This window comes from Gavia stellata, chromosome 10 (genome assembly GCF_030936135.1).
Source record: "Gavia stellata isolate bGavSte3 chromosome 10, bGavSte3.hap2, whole genome shotgun sequence".
NCBI classification, from domain to species: Eukaryota; Metazoa; Chordata; class Aves; order Gaviiformes; family Gaviidae; genus Gavia; species Gavia stellata.
In genome coordinates this window covers 6,208,920-6,228,874 of record NC_082603.1, presented here as the reverse complement: position 1 = coordinate 6,228,874, position 19,955 = coordinate 6,208,920, and the positions used below count along the sequence as shown (strand labels likewise).

Below are 19,955 nucleotides of genomic sequence, written 5' to 3'. Positions count from 1 at the left end.
CGGGGTGCTCGGAGGGGGTCACGTCAAAGCTTGAGGGTGCGGGCAGCCCCCTCGTCGGGTGTTTCTGTTTAATCACCGGCAGCGGAGCCGCGGGCGAGGGGCCATAAAGCCGAGCTTAGCGGGGGGACACGTCGCCTGCTCGCCGACGTGCCGCCCCTCGACCGGCGGCCGTCCCGGAACCCTCGGGCACGGCGCCCGTTTCCCGCCGGGCGGCCCGGCCGCGCGTACCGAGGCGCGAGGGGGACCGGCGCGGCGGGCGGACCGGGCGGGCGGCGGGCCGCCATGGCGTCGCCCCCGCTGGCGGCGGCGGCGGTGGTGGCGGCTGCGGCGGCCGGGAGCGGCGGCGAGGCGAGCTCGGGCTCCGAGGAGACGGGGACGGCGCCGCCGGGCCGCGACCTGGCCGCGCTCTTCGAGCAGGCGGCCGAGCGGCTGCCGGCGCTGCTGCCCGCCGCCAGCAAGGAGCAGCTGCTCTACCTGTACGCCCGCTACAAGCAGGTGAGGCGGGAGCGGGGCGGCCCGGCCCGACCCACAGCCCGAGCCCGGGCGCCCCGCGGCCAGCGCCTGGCTGCGGGCGGGGCCTGAGGCCCGGGCGGAGGAGCGGGGCGGGGGCCGGCCTGGTACCCGGGTGTCCAGGCCCGGGGCCCTCCCGGGGCCGCCGGCCAAGGGCCTGGGCGGCCGCCGCGCAAAACCTGGCGATGCGGAGTGGAAGAAGTTGTGTCGGGGGCTGTGGGAAGCCGGGGTGCGGGGAGCTTTCTGTGCGGCACAACCTGCGGTGCCGCTGGCTTCGCCTGCAGCCAAGGCAGACGAGGCCTGACGGGACAGAGCCCCGCTGAACTCATCACTAGTTGTGGCTCCTCGCCTTCCCCCTCGCTCAGCGTGGGTAGCCCCAACGCCGCGCCGCTCGCCTCTGCTGCGGAGACACCGGTTTGGCTTCAGCATCATCGCTCTGTCCAGTGTGGGTGTGGAGGATTTGGCCTTTGTCGTCGGCTGTGGTGGGTCGCCGGTGGGTTGGCGGCCTGTCCGAGCGTCCACGGAGTCTTTGTGGAGTAACTTGACTGGTAAATACCGCTGCCTCGCCCGCGTCTGCCAGGCTCCCTGCGTTTGCTGGTGACGAGGCGACCGGGGCAGGTTAGAGGAGGTGATGGAACGGTTTGTAGAGCGCGGCTAGCGCTGGGGCTCACCTCCCCGTTAGAGACATCGGGGGATCTGCAGTAAGGACCCAGGTGTGGCCCAAATCTTTGGGGTTTTGATGCAACGACATGACGGACGTGCCTGGGCGGATCTGTCTGTGGAGGGCCTTAGAGTGGACTGGGAAATTAAACTGGTTGGTTCTGGTTATAATGTTGAACACGACTCCTTTTCCCATTCAGTCCCTGTGAACTGAGCGAGCTCTGGGATGCGTCATGTGGGAATATACAATGTGACTTTTTTGCTGCTCCTGTGGGAAACTTTATGTAAAACAAACGGAAAAAGCACCAATTAACATACAAAGGACTGTAATAATCAGCTAGAAACAGAAAAATCATAAGTATCGTTACACCTGGACTCAGGTGTGTGGCAAGAGTTGCTGCCTTGACTTGAAAACTGAATCCCACCCATTCGGATTAGTAGTCGAAGCTGGGTGCGCATGTCTTCCCCATGACTTTCCTCCCACATGGAATACCCTTGTCTTACTACTGCCGCTTAAAAGCGCTTCCATTTTTTAGTGCAGTATTTAATTATCCTCCAAGCCTGTGGTTTGTGGACATTAATTGTATCAAGAGCAGGCTGGCCACTTGAGGCTTCCTCTTCAGATTTTTCTAGTGCTTAAACAGGTCTCCAGCTTTCTTTTTGCTTATAAGAAAAAGAGAAAAAAAAAAGTACTAGGAGAACTTCTAAGAATAACAAGACCATGCATAGGATGAGATGAAAAGAAAGGGTGTTTTTTCCTTCTGTAATTTTTTCTCTTCTCAGGAGATTTGTTGTAAATAACCTCCTATTTTTCACTCTATTGCAAATGTTTTGTAGTTATCCCATGTGGAAATGGGAGGCATACCAGCTCATGATTGACAACAGACTCCAGAGGGTTTCCTGGGGTTTCTCTGTAAGACCAATAAGGTGTTTAACATTAAAAACTACTTAAATCATAAGCTATTTCACAACAGTTGTGATACAAGTCAGAAAAAGCTGGTAATTAACACTGTGTCAGCACAGATTTCTAGTTGCCTCCAGCTGGGGGGAACAGGGTGCTTCTGTCCTCTTGTCCCTGTCTGAGCAAGATGCAAATGCAAGTGCCTCTGTGCTGCTTGGTTTGGGGTTGTGCTTGGCTCCCGGGTTTCCGTGCCTTTGGCTGCCCAGTGCTGTCCAGAAAGGTGCCATCCCTGTTACAGAGTGCCTGGGAAGCCAGCGCTGGCGGTGGAGGTGGGAGAAGTTTGCTAGCACAGCTACGGCAGGGTTATGCTCTGCTAACTTTGAGTTTTGCAGCGTTTTGTGCTTTAAATCAAAACGAGGGCGCTTAATGCAAGTTTTCTCTATTTAATTATAGCAGCTGTATCAGTATGCATAATGGGCTGCTAATATATTACTCTGGTGGACAGTAGTATTGCTAGCGCACAAAAGGTGCTGACTCAGATCTGTCCACTGCCCTTGATTTGGCATCCTTGTCTTTCCTCAGTTTAGTATTTTATGTCACTAAGGGCTTTGATTTAAGATACAGCACCGTCATAAAGGAGGTGACAGTAACAGCTGAGCTCTCTGTTAAAATACTGTATATTATTTATTTCAAACTGTTTGGGTATATAGGCATTTTCCTGGAATTTTATTACCTTTTATTGGAGGCCATTTCAGGATTTTATTACTTTTCTCTCTGATTTTGTTTATGTGTCAGAGACTTGAAAATAAGGGAATTGCTTAGTTGTCATCTCCAGTGAGGTTTTTAGAGGATGTTGCTGAGTTTACGACTCTGCCCCAGAACAGGAGGAAGAACAGACTAGTCGGTAGGCCTCTGGACTGGGACTGACTTTCTGTTTCTCCCCCTATTCTCTGTGTGGCTTTGGGCAAATCACTTGTCTTTGCCTTCAGTCTGTAGCGGTGAAGCAAAGATAGTGCTTGCCCGTCATGTTGAGGATGCAAAAAATTGAGGTTCAGAAACTGCAGTAAGGGAGACCAATGTAGTGGTCATCATTCAGAGAGGGGAGGAAATCCAGAGCTTGCTGGAAACGATCGGACTGAAAAAAACCTGCCCTGCCAGGAGGATGTGCCAGAGCCTAAGTAAATGCCGAGAGGTGCAGGCAAGCTGGAAACCCAGTGCCGCTGGCAAAGCAGGGCTTATGCTGTTTCTGGTGAGCATAGGCTCAAGCATATAATCCCATTTTTTGCATTATGTCTTTCAAATATTGTAGAACACGATGCGACAAATCTGCCCTGAACACGGGAGTTTCTGCCTGCAGCTTCCTGTCACACGGAACAGTGTGACGGCGCTGACCTGGTGTTACCAGCGGCACTCTCTCTGCGCCTCTGGGACATGCAGCCCCCTTGGTCATCAAGGCTAGGACCCCTTGCCTTCTGTGGTTGATGTTTGCTTGTTCTTCCTTACGCCCCAGTGTCAGTCAGTTGAGTACAGGGCTTTCCCATGGGTTGGGGCAGGTTAATGGGGCAGAGCTTTGGGCGGGAACAGGCAGGAATTCCTGTCTTGCCAAAGAAATTCAGCTTACTTGATCTGTGTACAGTTAGAGTTTAGTCCTGCTGTCCACGGAGATGAGTTTTGTTCTTGTTACTACTCCATAGGGAGGCTGCAAATATGATTCACCTCACAAGATTTATGATCAGGTAAGAATATTTGGCTGGAATTCCCTGTTGTATAAATGTATTAGTTGAAAAATTAGCTACAAGCCGTTTTCCCACCACCACCAGGAGGGGAACAGAATCAGTTGTGGAGTAAATGTGTAAGGAGAATATCAAGGTTTCTCACAGTCTGGACCAGCAGCTGGAGTTGTATGGGGTTGACATGCGGCGCTAACACGTCCCTGAGCATCTGTCTATCCGAGCACTCTTCTGAATGTTGTGACCTTCAGCTCTCAGGTGAAGGCTTCATCCAAGGTTTTTAAATTGCCATTTTGGCCACAAATGGAGATGTCTACAGACACTTCCCGTTTGGAGCTGCCTGGGTCATCTTCATAGGATTCATGAGCATAATGCATGCAGAAGCAATACTAGGAAACTATTTAATGCATTCTGGCTGTCTTCTTTTTTTTAATGCAGCTGATGAACTGTAAATGAGGAGAGCTAAGCATCAAGTGACCAGTCAGCCCCCTGGAGACCATCAGTAATTATTTTGTGGACACAGAATGAGAAACTCTGACTTGAAATACTAATGCGGGCTCCTGCCTTTCTGCTGGTTATGGAGAAAAACAGCTTTTGAGGCCCTCCAGGGAAGTAGCAGGAGGGCAGAATCCTTCACAAAATCCCCCCTCCTAAGTATTTGCCATTAATTTGCACTGGCATATTTAGCTAAAACTCCCCTTCTGCAGCTCTCGGGCTCGGGTCCCCTCTAGTGTTAGACTCCTGGCTGATTTCTGATGCATTATGGAGTCTTGCAGCAAAAAGAGGGAAGCCAAAACCTTTATTTTCTTCTTTCCAACAAACCCATTGCAAGCCTTTTTAATATATCTTAAAATAGCGAACAGGGCACAAGTGCGCTTTTTTTCCCCTCTTGATGGATGAAATTTAGCTACTGTTCCTTGATTTGTATTACTGTCGATGTTACTAACAGTCTTTCCCAATGCTGGAACAGCCTGTGAATGCCAAATCTAAAGAGAGGAAACTGCTGTTGTGTTTTGATGATGGCAGTGGAAAATTAATATTAAAACAGATGAGATTTTTTTTATCCAACTTGGCCAATTTTTGCAGGTTAAATGTTGAACTAAAGAATTGCCAAGCAGGCGTTTTCTGTACAGATAATGAATTTGCATTTTGTTTCCATGTTTGTTTTTGTTTTTTAAAACAAGTAGCCCTGTCCTCTTCTGAGCACGGGGAAAACATTTACAGTACAACAGGAATTGTGACTGATTTATAGGACTTAACTGTTGCTAGCCCTTTCTCCTATTTCTCCATGAAATGCGATACGTTGTTTTAAAGGCCAGCTAAGATGTTCTAATTTGAATGAATTGCTCACTGGGAGACAGTCAGATGTAGAGAAAATTAATTTCAGTTACAGTCACTCATATCCTCTAACACTTTAAATGAAAACATAGTGTAACTAATAAATATCTCTCAGCGTGGGCATGCTCTCTTTAAAGTCTGATTAATGATTCTATCCTCAGCATAAAATCCCCACCCTGTTAAGGTGAAGAATTGTTAGTTGATTTAAGCACTTCACCTGCCTGAACACTTGAGCATATTTCATAACCCATTTGATGAATGCAGTTTAGTTTTGCTTGGCTAACAAAATGTTCAACCAGCAGCCTTTGCCTGCCTCCGGAGCATACCTGTGTTCCCTCCCTGGGGTCTCTTTAAATACCCCATCTGTGCTGGGCTTCCTTTGGAAGGACTATGGGGGCTTGCTGTGATAACTGCTTCCCAGGGGCTGTTGCATTTGGAGCTGTGCTTCTCCTTTGACTCCTACAGTCTCTCCTCCATCATCCCTGTGGGATATATAGCACTTTCATTTAAAAAAAAGTAAAAAAAACAAACAAACAAACAAGCCACAAACCTGTGTTTTGTGTAAATTCATTCCCTATCACAATGATACTTTCATTTCAGTTAGATTCATTTTACCAGTGATGGCTGCGTGCGAAGAGCTTTATTTTCTACAACAAAGGGGCACTGATAACAGCCGGATCTAGTGGGTTCTGACCCATATTTCCTGGGTCTTCCGGGCAGGGACAGGGGCACATTCACTTACACATTCTCCTGAGCTGACTACAAGAAAATCTGTCTCTTACCCAAATCTCAACCTGCTAATTGCTCTGTTCTTGAGGCAGTTGTCAGCGCTGGCCACGTCGCAGGAACGCGGTTGTGCCTGTGGAGCCCTGGGCAGGCATAGCCTCTGTCAGTCTTCTGTGTTCCCCTTTGTGGGCGAGCTTATGGAGGTGATACAGCTGCTAGACTTCCCTGCAGTGAGAGGAAGGGCTTTGTATTTGTCCCATCAGTACACCACCCTATGGAAAACTGCCTGAATCCCTCTGGCACTGAGTCCATTTTACACTGGCTGTATAAGATTCTCTCCATATATCCATTCACCAATTCTGGCTCGTTTCTTTGCTTCCTTGTGTTGGTTCTTATTTCCCCCCCACCCCGTTTTGATTTCTGGCTTGCTTCTGACAGACAAGTTCATCTCTGGAGTTTCTGCTCAGGCCTTGACTTGTCTCTCACAAAGTGCTTCCTATGTGGCCAGATGCCTCAGAGCAAATTCAGAAGCTGCTTGGCATTCTTTTGCGCTGAGTTTGTCTCCTTGCCTTCCAGAGGACCTTGAAAATAATTAAGCAAAGTCTGTTTACTTGAGCTTTGTGCGGAAGCAGGTGAATTTCAGCCTTAATGAATAATCATTTTTGTAGAAACCCTAATCAACAGAATTTTTCTTGATACTGGTGGAGAATGAGGCATTTGCCTGGGTAATAAACATAACATTAAGTGAGAAATCACTTGCTGGTTGTCCCTGTTGGGTAATGCATGCAAAAGAAATGAGCTGCATAACAAAATTGCTTCCCTTGCATCACGCAAAGAAAACACAGGGGTGCAGAGGTGCTAATAACTGCGAGAGGGCTAAAATGAGGGTAAAACTGGGTTGAGTTGTGTCAGTTCTTTCCCTCAAAAACCTTTCCTCTGGCACAAGAACAAAATTGCCCTGAAACCATCGGAACCCAGTATTTCCTTGTGCGAGTCCCCTTCCCTTTGCTTTGTTCTAACAGAAGGAAATTTCTTTTTTTAGGTCAAGTTTGGAACCTGTAACACTCCCAAGCCAAGCTTCTTTGATTTTGAGGGAAAGCAGAAATGGTAAGAGGAAATCCTTGTAATTCCTAGCAATTTCTGGCTCTACTTTTTGTTTCATCTTGTCTCGTCTGTTGACAGATTGTGGACCTAGAGGATGTCAACTCTGAGAGTCTGCCACTGAAATGGCTTTAAAATCCTATCTTTAATAGGTAAATGTCTGCTGCTATGCCTGATGCAGACATGAAATACCAGACTCCTGTATTTACCTTGTTCATGTAGAATTAGCCTGCATACAACAAAAATTTTGTGAAAATAGCTACGGCTTTACAAACAGCTTTGCTTTGTGAACACAAAGTGATGTTCCAGCCAGGATCAGGATCCCCTGAAAGATCCTTTCACAGCAGGGTGCTGCACTGACGGTGGCCATTCATGTCTTCAGAGAAAAGTTGACCATTTCAAACTGAATGAAAAATGGCTTTGCACACCCTGAAAGTGCTTAGATGAATCCGTTCGCTGTGTTCCACCGATGACACTATAAAAACACATTGTGCTCTCTCTGAGCAGCTCACTGATGTTTTGCTCTCTCTCCTAGGGAGGCTTGGAAAGCCCTGGGAGACACCAGCCCTCATCAAGCTATGCAGGAGTATGTTGCTACAGTGAAAAAACTGGACCCCAGTTGGAATCCACAGGTAGGAAACACGAAAATATTGTTCAGAAAACAAACTCGCATTTGCGTCTTTGTAAAGCTAACAATGGTTCAGCTTCACGCAGATTTTAATTGCTGCGTGGCAAACTTCATTTTTGAGCAGATTAAAGTCTAAATTCATTTAAAACTCTCCTTTTGTTATGACTGAAACACGAAGAACCATCTCTTCCATTCATAATTATCTTCGTTATAGTGAGCGCATGCACAGGGTTGGTTTGGCTATAGTGATCTAATTTATTTTGCTTTTATTGGTTCATGCTGTATTTAGCATGTAAAGATACTTTTTATCCTTTTCTCATCTTTCTCTTTTCAACTACTATTTAAATGTTGATCAATACAAAGTAATCTCCATGAAAGTGACATGAACGGAATGATCAATTCTAAAAATGTTTCCTTTTTGTTTCGATGCAGCAAATTACCAAATCTGATTATGATTAGGTACTCCAACATAACAAGTGTATTTGTAAGTCCTGTATGTGTGTGTTACAGGGAGACTGTACTGTCATTTTAATTAATCTGTCTTTCATCTACCGGATTTATTACTTGATTGAATATTTAAGGATATCTCCCTGTTTATAGACTGATTTTTATACATTTTTTTTTAAAGAGGATTGCTCTTTAGAAAAAGTATTGCCTTTGATTGGAGATAGAGTGGAGATATTTCACTAATAGCAAAATGCTGAAGGCATGGTAATTTCTTTTCACGGTAGGAAATTGATTCTTTTTTGGTCCTGTGCTTTGGAAGCAAAATCTTGTGTGAGCACAAGCCTATGAATCAAGAATTTGATTCTCAGTTGTCTTCTGATGCTGTTCTGGTGACTTAAGAGTAATTGTTTTTTCTTCAGTAGTTCATGTTTCATGGCGTTGATCCTGTTTTCGCAGCAAAGAAATATTGTCATTTAGAGGAAACGCTTTTTAATGCCCTTGGGGAAAATAGTTTTATATGCTGTGCAGTGCAGTTAGCAATATGCTGTGAAGTGCAGTTAGCAAAATCTATCTGCATGCTGTGTAAATTCTTGTCCAATCTAAAATTCTCATACAGAAATAAAAATAATTTAAAGAATCTGTGTACAATCCTGAATGAAGAAAGTGTCTAGCAGTGTAAAGTGAAACATATGAATATTTATTAAACAATGAAAAAACCCCAACCCAAAACACAACAACACTTTCCTGAATTTTTATGGGTAGAGCTTCTGCTCAGAAAAAGACTTCTCATGCATGGTGACAAGCTTAGCTTTGGGTACTCCTTTCACTTTCTTGCCTCAGAGGAATACTTATTGTCACAGGTGTGACCTTCAGGTTACAAAGCTGTCAGCTAGGAAAGTGGAATAATCTGTTAGTTTTTTTAAAAAAATATATATTTGAAAGAAGCCATATGGCAAACAAAGAATGGTTTGCAGCCCTGCTACTCCCCTGTTCCCCTAAGGTAAGGAGTGAACGCGTGTGAGCATGTTGCTTCCCATTGCTGTCCTTGCAGAAGCCTGTCCCCAGGACTCAGCAGAAACCAGACCGTGCTGGGTAATGCTGTAGCACCAGTGCGTTTGCTCAACGATGCGTTGCTCCGTCCTCTGTTTTTGTATAGTTGATGCAAGAAGTGTGCGCTTGCAGGAGGAGAGCAGTGCTGGAGCTTGAACAGAAATTTCCATGAAGATGGCAGGACTGAGTTGTCAGAGTGGTTTAAAGAAATGTGATTTAACTTTCTTCAGTTGCTTTTGGTGCAGTGTTTCAATAGATGTACTTCTCTCAGTCATGTAACTATGCATATATTTCTTGGCTTTTTTATGCCAATGATTTTTTTTTTTCCCCCCCTCTGTGTGGTCTCAGTGCACGGAGCTAATGCTGAGGAAAATCCGTAGGGTGTTACATGGTTTAGTGTCCCTGCACAGGTGCCACATTTCTTGTCCTGACTCTTTCCTTTTCCTGTGCCTTGCCTATGACCTGTTAAGAGATCTGAGTGCTTTACATTGAAGGAATATGCTCAGGTGCAGAGAGGCCTAGCAGAGAATGTAATTTAAAAGTTAGCATTAAAGTACAGGTGACATCGCTTTCTTTGAAAGAAGTCACCTGTCCTTCCTACTACATCTTCCTTTTAATTCCACTTTTATATGACCAAAATGCTATCAGGAGTCCTCTCCCTGATCTGTCTCATGTTGCTCTGTACTTTATTTTTTTTATTCCCCCCCCACCAAATCCACTTTCTGGAGCCACGAGAGGGAGCTCTGTTCTTTAAAATGATGGAGGTGCGTGTGTCAGGGGATGGAGATGAAATAGCTATTTTAGTCTTCAAATTTCAAATTGGATTTATAGAAAAGATCTGTGGGTACATTACAAGGTGCTTCATCACTGTCATTGTGTCTCCTTTACATGCTCATCTGCTGGGTTCCTTTGAATTTTTCTTACGTTCAGTAGATCATGAATGAAATACTCCTAGTGTTTGGTTAAAAGCAGGATAAAGTGCTTGGTACAAATTTGAAAAGTTCAGCTTTCAGATCATTATGAATCAAATAGTAATTACAGCACAAGGGTGTTGAATTTCTCATTGTGCAGCTTCATGAATTTTGCTTTGTAAAGCTTTCTCAATATTACCTACATAAACAGTTCATGTCATCCCTTGAAGTTCTTCTTGTCTGTCATCTTAAATCCTCCTCAGTCTCCTGTTTCACATATTTGCAAAGGGTTTTTAATGTCTTGATCCTTTAGTACTAAATATGCAAAATTTAAAACTTAGAAACACCTTATCTTTTTCATCGGTTCATTTTTTCCGAGCAGATTTGCTGCTGTTCTGTAGCTTTCAGGCTGTCAGTATTTTTCTTAATAAATAGAATGGAACTAAATGCAGTATTTCTTATGCAGTCCAAATAGAGCCACTTCTTTGTTCCTTTTTCTTGATTCTTCATTGATTCATTCTTTCATATTGACCTTGCAGTTTCTGTATTAGTACATTTTCAGCATCAGACTGACTGCTATAATTTAGTAATCTTTGCTTGTTTTGGATGGAAAAAAAACCCCAGAGTAAAAGCATTCTGATGCAGTAGGAGCACCCTGAATTTGTGCTCAGAAGCAATGAGAACACCCGTAGCAGCCAAAATCTGACCTGCTGCTTCCTACTCCTGCATGGCTTTTGGAGTACCTGCACTTTATGTAGGAGACAACTGAACGTGGAGAGGCAGCGGCACAGCTGTTCTCGGCTCTGTGAAGCTGGTATGCCACTTTTGATAGTAAAGGCGCATCTGTTGGCTCACCTCCATGGCTATTTCCCATGTGGTTTAGTTTCTTCTTTGCTGCTAGCTGGTTGTCTGATAGTCATGCCTAACCTTTTCTTTCAGAGCTTTGTCTAAAACCTGGAAAGAAATTATCATACTGCATTTATTTTCAGCAATTTCGTTTGCTAGGAAATCTTTAGAATAGCAGATAACCTGAAGGATATTGAGGTGAGATCCATCGTCTTTACGTTCATGAAGCTGCAGGAATCTCCTTGCTGTTATCTTGAACCCAGAAGTCTAGAACCAACAGCCACAATTGCCTTTCTGGATGCTTTGCCGTTAGATCTTCCTATGTTGGTGTGGGTCTTACTGTGTTTTGTGTGGTAGGTTGTTTTGTTCCTTTTCCCAAGAACAGCTGTTAGTAGGAGGTCAGGACTATACCTCTCCATGCTTGTCTCCATTCTCCTCTTGATGCAGTCTTCCTTCGTCATCTTCCACCTTTTAGCACATCTTTTGTTTTGTGTTCTTTCTTGTGAGTCATTCCTTTCAGTCTGAAGTTCCAGGCAGCGGAAAGGTAATTGCTTGGACCAGCTCAGCTCTATTTGCATATTTCAGAGACATCACCTGTCCTTCAAGTCTATTCACCCTTCCTCCAGAACGGAGAATAATTTATGAAGCAATTCTTTTGCATTCTCTATCCTTAAACAGATATGTTTCATGCCATCAACACCTCCCACTGCTTTCGGTCCTTTAGAGAGGTATACGTGTCCCAGCTGCTTCGCTTCTTGTTCGTTTACCTGTCGTCTTTCTGCTTTACTGGCAGCAAATGACATGCTGCTTTCGGTGGCTTTTGCTGATGTGTGTGTCAGTTTGGCAATGATATTCATCTGCTCTCCCTGCCAGCCACCTGCAGCTTATTGCGTGTGCATCCCTCTTGCCCCTCTCTCACGCTGTGCCTTTGGTACCCACTGTTGTGGTGCTATCCTGCAGTCTCAGCAGTGGCTTTGGTGATTTAGGGAGGTTCACCCTCACAAGCTGGTTGTCTCGCGTCTTTATGCAATAACTTTGTTCTCGTGTGCATCGCTGTCCCAACTGTATAATTGGGCACTTCTGGTACTTGCAGTTTTTGAGACGGTCTTAGTGGCTATATTTCCATTCCCCTGCGCACTCTGAAATTCTAATCCCTGCCACGTATTTGATATCACAAATCCCCGTTGGCTTTAAGCATCCAGATTTTTCAAACCTCATATTGACATGGGCGTTTACGTCCACAGGCACTGACCATCCGGAGGCGGGAGCGGGACAGCACCTCTTTTGCTCAGCCGCATTGTACACGTCTTGTCAACCGAGTTCATGTCGCAAGGGACGTGGGTGGAGGTGTGTACGTGACACTGCAGTGAGGCAGTTAGGAGCTGTTATTGATTGTTTCTTGTAACAAGACGGTTATATGGCACAGCTTAAACAATAAAAATAAATAATAAAAAAAGCATCCAGATTTGCTCATCAGTTTTAGCGTTCCATTTGCTGATTGCCGTTTTGGCATCTCTTGATTCTAAATATTTCCTTTTCCTATTTCTTATATTGCTCATTTACCAGTTCCAATCTCAACAGCTTGTCACGCTACTAACTTCAGTGGCATCCTTCCCCAAACACTTAGAGGTCTTCTTTCTCTTTGCTTTGACTGCTGAAACTTGCAGGAGGACTTAATGATTTTCTATTTCTATATTTAAAAAAAAAAAAAGGCATTTTAACTTGCTTGACTCGACTTCACCAATAATGCACTTAGTAAGATTTCTGCTGTGTAATGAGGAAAGTTGCATATTAGGGATCTGAAGAGCAGAGACACGTCTCTAAGGCAAAGCAGGAGGAGAGCTCGAGTTCAAAGAAAACAGACGTTCACCAAACATCTTTTTAAGCTCTTAAAGGTTTGAAATTCCGGTGCTGATGTTTGCAGGGGAGAAAGCTGCCCGCGTTTTTTCAGCTACTGTTCTGTGCCTTGTTTGAGTAGAGAGGATTTATTTCTCAGTACTCTGGACCAAGTAGTCAATAGGAGTTAAAATACCTCTATTGCTGGGTTGGTGTGGGAGCACTGAGTCGCAGTGTTTGGAGCAGCCGGGAGAGCACTGCTGGGGCATACAGTCTCATGGAAAAGAGAACAAACTTCTGAGTGAAAAGAAGAGTAAATGTACTATTGCCGCAGGCTCGGGGCAGTCCAGTAAGCTGGAAAACCTGCAGGACTAAAGCAAATTGATTTGTCTAGTGGCCAGTGGGTGTTTTAGCAGGAAGTGCTGCAGGGGGCAATATTTGATAAGGTGGGTGGCCAGCTACCCTCTGCACAGGGCTGGGCTCCAGCCCCCCTTCCTCCTGGAGAAATAACCTTTCTCTATCACAGTTTAAACGCAACAAGCGAGTTGAAACGAAAATGTGGAAAAGAGAATTTGCAATTCAAGGATACAGTGAAAAGCAGGTGAAACAATTTCCAGATTTGCAGAGGAGCTGAGTTTGTATGTACGCTTGTTTTGTAGGTTGCACCAGGTGTTACTGAAATATTTTAATGATTGATTTAAATGGATGAGCCTCTTGTATTTAAGTAGGATCTCCAAGGCAACTTGAAATTTCTGTAGTGGCTCAAATACAAACTCTGTATCCAATGCCATTAAAACAGGCATTTGGAAATCCAAACCTGAATTTTTCTTAAATTTGGACTCGTTGCTCAATGTTCATGTCTGGAGCAAGAAGCTTTGCTCTTTTGCGGTTTACAGGTTTTATGTTTGGTCAGCCTCTAAGAATTATATTAGTGAATGGTAAATGATACTGTAGCTTCAGGCTGAGATCTGTGGATTTCTTGGTTAGTACTGCAGGCCAAGGGAATTTCTTCTGCAAAAAGTAATGTATTAGAAAAACAGTGGTCTGTAAACAAAATGGGTGCACCCGTCGTGTTTTCCTATTTTGTCTGTCAGTCAAACAGATGTCTCCTTTGATAATCTGTCCAAGCAGCCACGGTTTGTGGTTGGGAAAGAGCAGCAGAGCGGTGTGGGCAGGATTACAAGGGGGATGGGAAGAGCAGGAAGGGAAAAGACCTGTTTGGGTCCCTGCCTGTCACCAACAGCAGTGTGTCCACATACCTGCTGTGCAGTTAGTTTGGGTAAATGTCTCAATTTATGGCTTGCTATACTGCGAGGTCAAAAACTTGGAAAATGGTGACTTTATTTCTTTTGTACTATAAAAGCAATTTAATTGCATCGTGTAAAGTGGGGACTAATCGAATTATGGCTGTGCTCCGTACAGCTTGCTTTCCTGTGCTGGGCTGATGCAGCACGCTGGGGAGAGGAGGCTCCTGTGGTCCTGCGAGCTACGCAGCAGCGCTGCCAGGGTCTTTGCTCTTCACTGCTCCCGTTTCTTTCTGGGTTTGTGTAGGTCCTTGTGTGTCAGTTCACCCTTAGCGAATTTCGTCTTGATTGGTTTTACCCCAATGTTAATAATTGTACTGAAGCAGAAAAATGGTAACAAAATGCAGAAAACAAACAGAACTGTTTGCTATATATATATTTTGAAAGCTTTCATTTCAATGGATGACCACATTGGAAGAAGCAAATCACTGAGATAATTCATAAAATCTAATCAGGCTCTTCACCTTTTAAAAAAAAAAAAAAAGGAAACAACAACAAAAACCCAGCAAGCCTGTGGTTTTTTTATTATTCTTTTAACAGAAAAGGAAGCACTAGAAATTAAGAACAAAACCAAAAAACTGATCTGCCCTAGGCTTCTGGCTTTGGGGCATGTAAGACTGCAGTGTCCCCTGGGTTTAGGCAAACTGCAGAATTGGGGGTTTTTTGTGAACCACATCGGGGTATGTGATAGTTTGGTATACGTCCTGAGAGGGGTGAGATCTTAACACATGGAGCTTTTGCCAGCTGTGTGAGGGACAGTCTCTAGCATGCGAGCAGAGTTAGTGGTAGATGCAGCCTGCCTGAGGGAGGGAGGGAGCGATCTGTGTGTGCTACGCACGGCTAACAAAAGCTCGCAGTTTGTGTACACCTTACTCATACATGCAGGACTACAGGCAGAGTGACCCACCTTATTTTATCCAAGTTGGAAAAACGGCAGTTTATTAGCTGCACGAGTTCAGCCTTGAGTATTTCGCTTTTGGAGCGTGCTTTCAGAACCAATTTTTCTTACTAGCAAGGCGATGTTTTCTTGTTGTGTAAGACAGTGAAACATCACACTACAAACATGAACTAAATTTCCCCGTCCTTCTGCAATAAAGGTGGATAGTGTTGCATCCTTTGCTTCTCTGTACCTTCTTGTGAGGAAAGTGTGCTGATGCTTTAAGTGCTTGATATCGGTCCTACTCATAAACAAAGCGGTCCATAGGTTATTTGCTACCTTTCTGTCCCCTGTCTTCGCACATGTCACTGTTTATCAATTTTATTCCATGCAAGATTGCTCAACTCTGGCACACCTGTGTTGCCTGCCTGCTTTGTTGTATAGACTGTTATGCTCTGAGCAGCAAATCAAATTCAGTTTCGTATTTATACTTACTGTTTTTAAAAGCAGCACAGGCTCCTGGGCAGCTTTTAAGTCCTCACTCAGTACTGTGAAGATAACACTGCCATCCCTTGGCTGTTTAAGTGAGGGAGCAGATTAATAAAATAATATGTGTAACTTCTGTTCGTAACGGTGACAGCATAGATGGGAGCTGGCAGTCGTTTGCTGTGAACCCGTGGCCTGAGGATGGAGTTGTCAGATGTGCTGAGGATGCTTTGTTCTAGCAAGGAACTCGCGTGCCAGGCGTTGGGGTGCTGGGCTGGTGGGGCTGTCAGCCATGGTGGTCTGGGATTTTGCCTGTGGACAAGCTTGATAAATTGTAGGGATTTTTCTCATCTGCAGCTGCATATTATTGTAGAGCACAAAACAAAATGCCAGATCCAGAGCGAGATACTCAGTTTTTTGGAATTGTGGTTCTGGCAAGCTGTGCAGAAGTGAAAAAGTTAAAATGAACAAGTGTCTTATAGTAGAAATATAAACAGCTGGAATATGTGTCAGCCTCCCACCCCCTGGGAGTCTGTTGGATTGTTCTCTTTGATTTTACATCTCCGCAGAAATTTATGGTCTCAGCTCCTTTTATTTATGACATTGCAATCCTCGTTCAAGCGATTGATTGAAATACAACAGTGCCAAGCTGCAAGCCTGTATTTTAGAAAGGTTGAAGTTTAGAAAGCAAACCAGCAATGCAAACAGTCACGTATTGAAAGCTGCACTGGAATCCTCTACAGTGGTTGCCCGTGTTTCTATGTTCCTAAACTTCTTCAAAGTAAAGAATTATCATGACAAGGATTTATACCTCTTCTCTCTCCGTCCTTTTAAGCTGCCTGGTCTTGCTAAAAACATACAGTATATGTTAAATATGCAATCTTACTAGATCTGCAAGGGCTAACTTTTGCTTGTAACAATGTTAGCCCCTATTTTTCCAGCTCAGATCCAGCAGTGCTGATGCACTATGTTGTTAATGTGCTGTGGGCAGCATGATATATTCTCTTGCAGCTACTTGAATTGTAACAGTAGTTGTTTTCTGGAATTGCAAGCAAGAAATTGGGGGGCTCATCATTTTTGGCTACCGATGCAGTGATTTTTTTTTGTTAAACTTTTAAGCGAAGATGAAGTATTTTTTCCTTTTCAATACGCCAATGAATTAATTTTCATCATCTTGCACTAATTCAAAAAAATATCTTGTACTATCTGGAATGTATTCAGAAAAAAGAATAACTAGAGATGTAGCTCTGCCTTGCTGATGCTGAGTGTGCTGCTGCAGCATAGCGATGTGTGTGGCATCCCAGTATCATGATTCCTGGCTTACTGGTGGATTAAGACACTGCATGCTAGCCAGATATACCAGAGGCAACTGAAAAAAAAAAATCAAATACATTTAAATATATATATATATCTTAAACTACTGGCATTCAGTGATGACAAGATGTTACAGAATGAGGCAAGGTACTTTACTGTGTAACTTTCTGTGCAGCAGGGACCTAGTTGCTTTTTTTTCTTTCCCCCTTAATAGATGTCCAGAAGGAACAGCTTCTGCTGTGTGGCTGTAGTGCACAGGTAGCAGTCCCACAGCACCTGGTTATTCTGTGATCCCGCAGCTGTGGGTCTGGAGGCATGGGACACAGCTAAGCTCTGGGATCTTAAAACTTCACTTGAGCAAGTGCTCTCCTAGCTGAGAAAGCATCTCAATATCGGAAAAGGACTGTCAGATCAGGTTTAAGTTGCTGCTGATCCTTTGCTGAAGGTTGTTGCTGCCATGGCTGAGTTGACAGAAAATGGATAGGTGCTGATACTTCCACAGAGAGCCCAAGATCTTGGCTTAAATTGAGATGGCAAGGTTGAATTTGTTAGGATGTCAGACCACAAGCTGAAGTGGCTGAGATACAACCAGGTATTGCCCTCTGCCATTTCTGCCTTGAGGTGGCAGTTTCTGGCAAGGCAAGGAAGGGTTTTAAATGCCATGTGCAGTTTTCATTTGTTGCAGATTTTAGCAGCAATGCTGCCTCTCCCCACCAAGAAAAATGTGGATAACAAAAGTATTGAAAAGCTTGTGTTCATGAAGCAGCTGTGTGAGGCTGGAAGCAGAAGGGAGCAGTGTCGTGGCACGAGAAGTGACTCCTGCAGCAATCAAAACTTTCCTGTTAAGTTCATTTCTATACTGAAGCTCCACTGGCTAAAACAAGTTGGAACATGAAGCTTTCGGTAGTGCTGGGTAACATTACAAAATTGGGGTCTGGGGAGGTTGCAGCATGGGCTGACAGAGGCAGGTGTTGAACCAAGCAGGATGCTGCAACGGGCTATAGGGGCAGGGGAGGTAAGCAGGCAGCGAGATGCAGTTAGGAGCTGGGGCAGAGGCAGAAAGCGAAGCAGGCTGAACGTCAGCCCGATGTAATGGGGTTTAGAAGGGGAGGAAAACCAAATAGCAAGCTGCAAGGGGAGGTGGGGAGGACCCGGAGGGGAAGAGGTGCTTTCTCTGCTCATTCGTAGCTTTCTAGTGGCCAGGTCGCTTCCCAAGCAGTGGGGAGCCTCCCTGACATCCCTGGACCCCAATATTTTCCTGGGGTGCCCAGAAACCCAGAAGATCCTGATTTAATGCGCCCAAGTCCTGTCGCCCTGGATAGCAAGGTGAGGTGATGAGTGAGGGTGGGAGGAGCAGGGACAGTCTCCTCTGCTTGTGGCACGAGGTGGGCTTTGGCTTGCTCTGCAGCTCGCTCGGGAGCTCGTGGCAGCCTCTCATCAAACTCTTGCTCCTGTTTTGGCCAGCAACCTACCAGGCTGTGCAAGCAGCTTCACTGTTTTAAATGGGGAAGGGTGCGACCTCTAATTAAAAAAACTAATTTTTCAAAGTAATTGAAGCTGTTGCAGAACTTTCGACTTGCTGTGTCAGAGGCTGTTAAAAAAAAAATAATCAGGAACTTGGGTGGAAATTACGTGGTTTTCTAACTGCGGAGTATTTAATGCCTTGTTTTTTTTGTTTTTTTTTTAGGTGTGGAGTTGTAGACATTTACTTGATGGTATTCCTGAACAGGAAGGGTTCCATGTACCCTGCTGCTTTACATAGCTATGTAAAGGCTGGTTTACAGAGAGAATGTGATAATTAAAAATAGCATATGCTTTTAGTTAGGAGAAAATAGCTGTAATTGTTTTGTGTATAACATAAGCTATAGAATAATCAAGCTGTTTAGTGAAAATACAGCTCTCTGGGTTAGAAGAAGGTTAAGTGGTTATGTTTAGTTTGCTCTTTACACAAAGTAACAAGGAGGTATTGAGTGTAATTACTGGAGATTAAGATTTGTTTGCATGTTAGCTAACATATTGGTTAATGTCTTGTAAGTGTTATTTGTCTCCTAGAGCGTGGAAAGAGAGTCATCCTTTAAAAGAGCATGTATTGTCTAGTACCTAGATACTTCAGCACTATTGTACCCAATTACTCTTACTGTAAGAAAAGATTGCACTCCTTAAATGTCTCTAGAGCATCCTGTAAGTATTTTGAGCTGAACTAACCAGCACAAAGGCATGTGAAGGATCAGACACAGCATCAATGCGCAGCACTAAAGGCTGTTCAGCAAGCAGCTGCCTCCAGATCCTACTGCATCCTTCTGGCTGAGCCTGCGAAGGGTTACACCGTAACTTCAGAAACCTTCTGTTCCTGCTGAGATGCCTCTGATCCTTCCCTTGCCTGACTCTGCGGGGACAGGCACCAATGAATATCTCTTCATTCTGCCATTTCTCTGTCTGCACAGCTCATAAATCCACCCTCTGACCCAGATCTGTTGGAGGAAAGAAATTTCAGTGGGGCTGGTCAAGCAAGTGGAGCTGTTCCTTTTGCGAATGGCGAAATTGGCCTCTGCTGCTGCTGTCTGGTCCGGTGTCGCTCCAGCAAGCAGAGGACGAATACTTCAACAGGCAGGCTGGGTGTGGGGGCTGATATCCTATCACTGCTTTATATCTCAAAAGTTAGGGTTGCTTTCAAGCTTCAGAGCACATGTTTCATCGCAAGCTATGTAGCTGTTCAGTATTTCCAGTTTGGCTCAGAATACGTTTCTTGCCCGTACGAATGTCTGTGTAAATCTATATGAATGAATTGCAATTACAGTACAGGCTGTGGATTTTATGTATAGTTTGGTCCCCTCTGCCTGGGCATTGTGGATTTTCATATGGGTGATGTGACAGAAGTGATTGATTGCTTCCAGGACTGACGATACAATGCTTTGTGTTCCCCTTGTGAAAGTGCCTGGTTGCTGCAGAGTCTCATACTGGAAGGGTGCAAACAGGCCACTCGTTTCACCCTTTGATCTGCAGACATCGGGGGTCTGCAAGTTACTGCAGCGTCCACAAAAAGGAGATGAGGAAAGGAGAGTCTGCTGACCGTCTTGTCTTGCCGCCTACATATCTGTTTTTCCACTTAAAAAAAAAAAGCTCCACAAATCAAAACCTGTTGGAAACCACTGCGTTAGGTTTTTTGATTGAGCATATTATTTCATTCCATGCATATGTTAAAAGGTATGCAGTGAGTCATGAAATCACAGCTACTAGCAAGCGTAAAACTTGCTCAAAATTATGTTAAGCATTTTACATTTATTTCCCCT

General features: G+C 44.6%; 1 protein-coding gene across 1 annotated transcript in view; it reads left to right on the top strand.

Moving 5' to 3' along the window:
- Positions 1-282: 282 nt before the first annotated feature.
- Positions 283-19,955, top strand: part of ACBD6 (acyl-CoA binding domain containing 6) — an 88,214-nt gene continuing 68,541 nt past the window's right edge. Inside the window, exons 1-3 of the mRNA XM_059822091.1 lie at positions 283-495; positions 6,908-6,972; positions 7,502-7,598. Of these exons, the coding sequence (XP_059678074.1) occupies positions 283-495; positions 6,908-6,972; positions 7,502-7,598 (375 nt within the window). The remainder of the gene's footprint in view (positions 496-6,907; positions 6,973-7,501; positions 7,599-19,955) is intronic.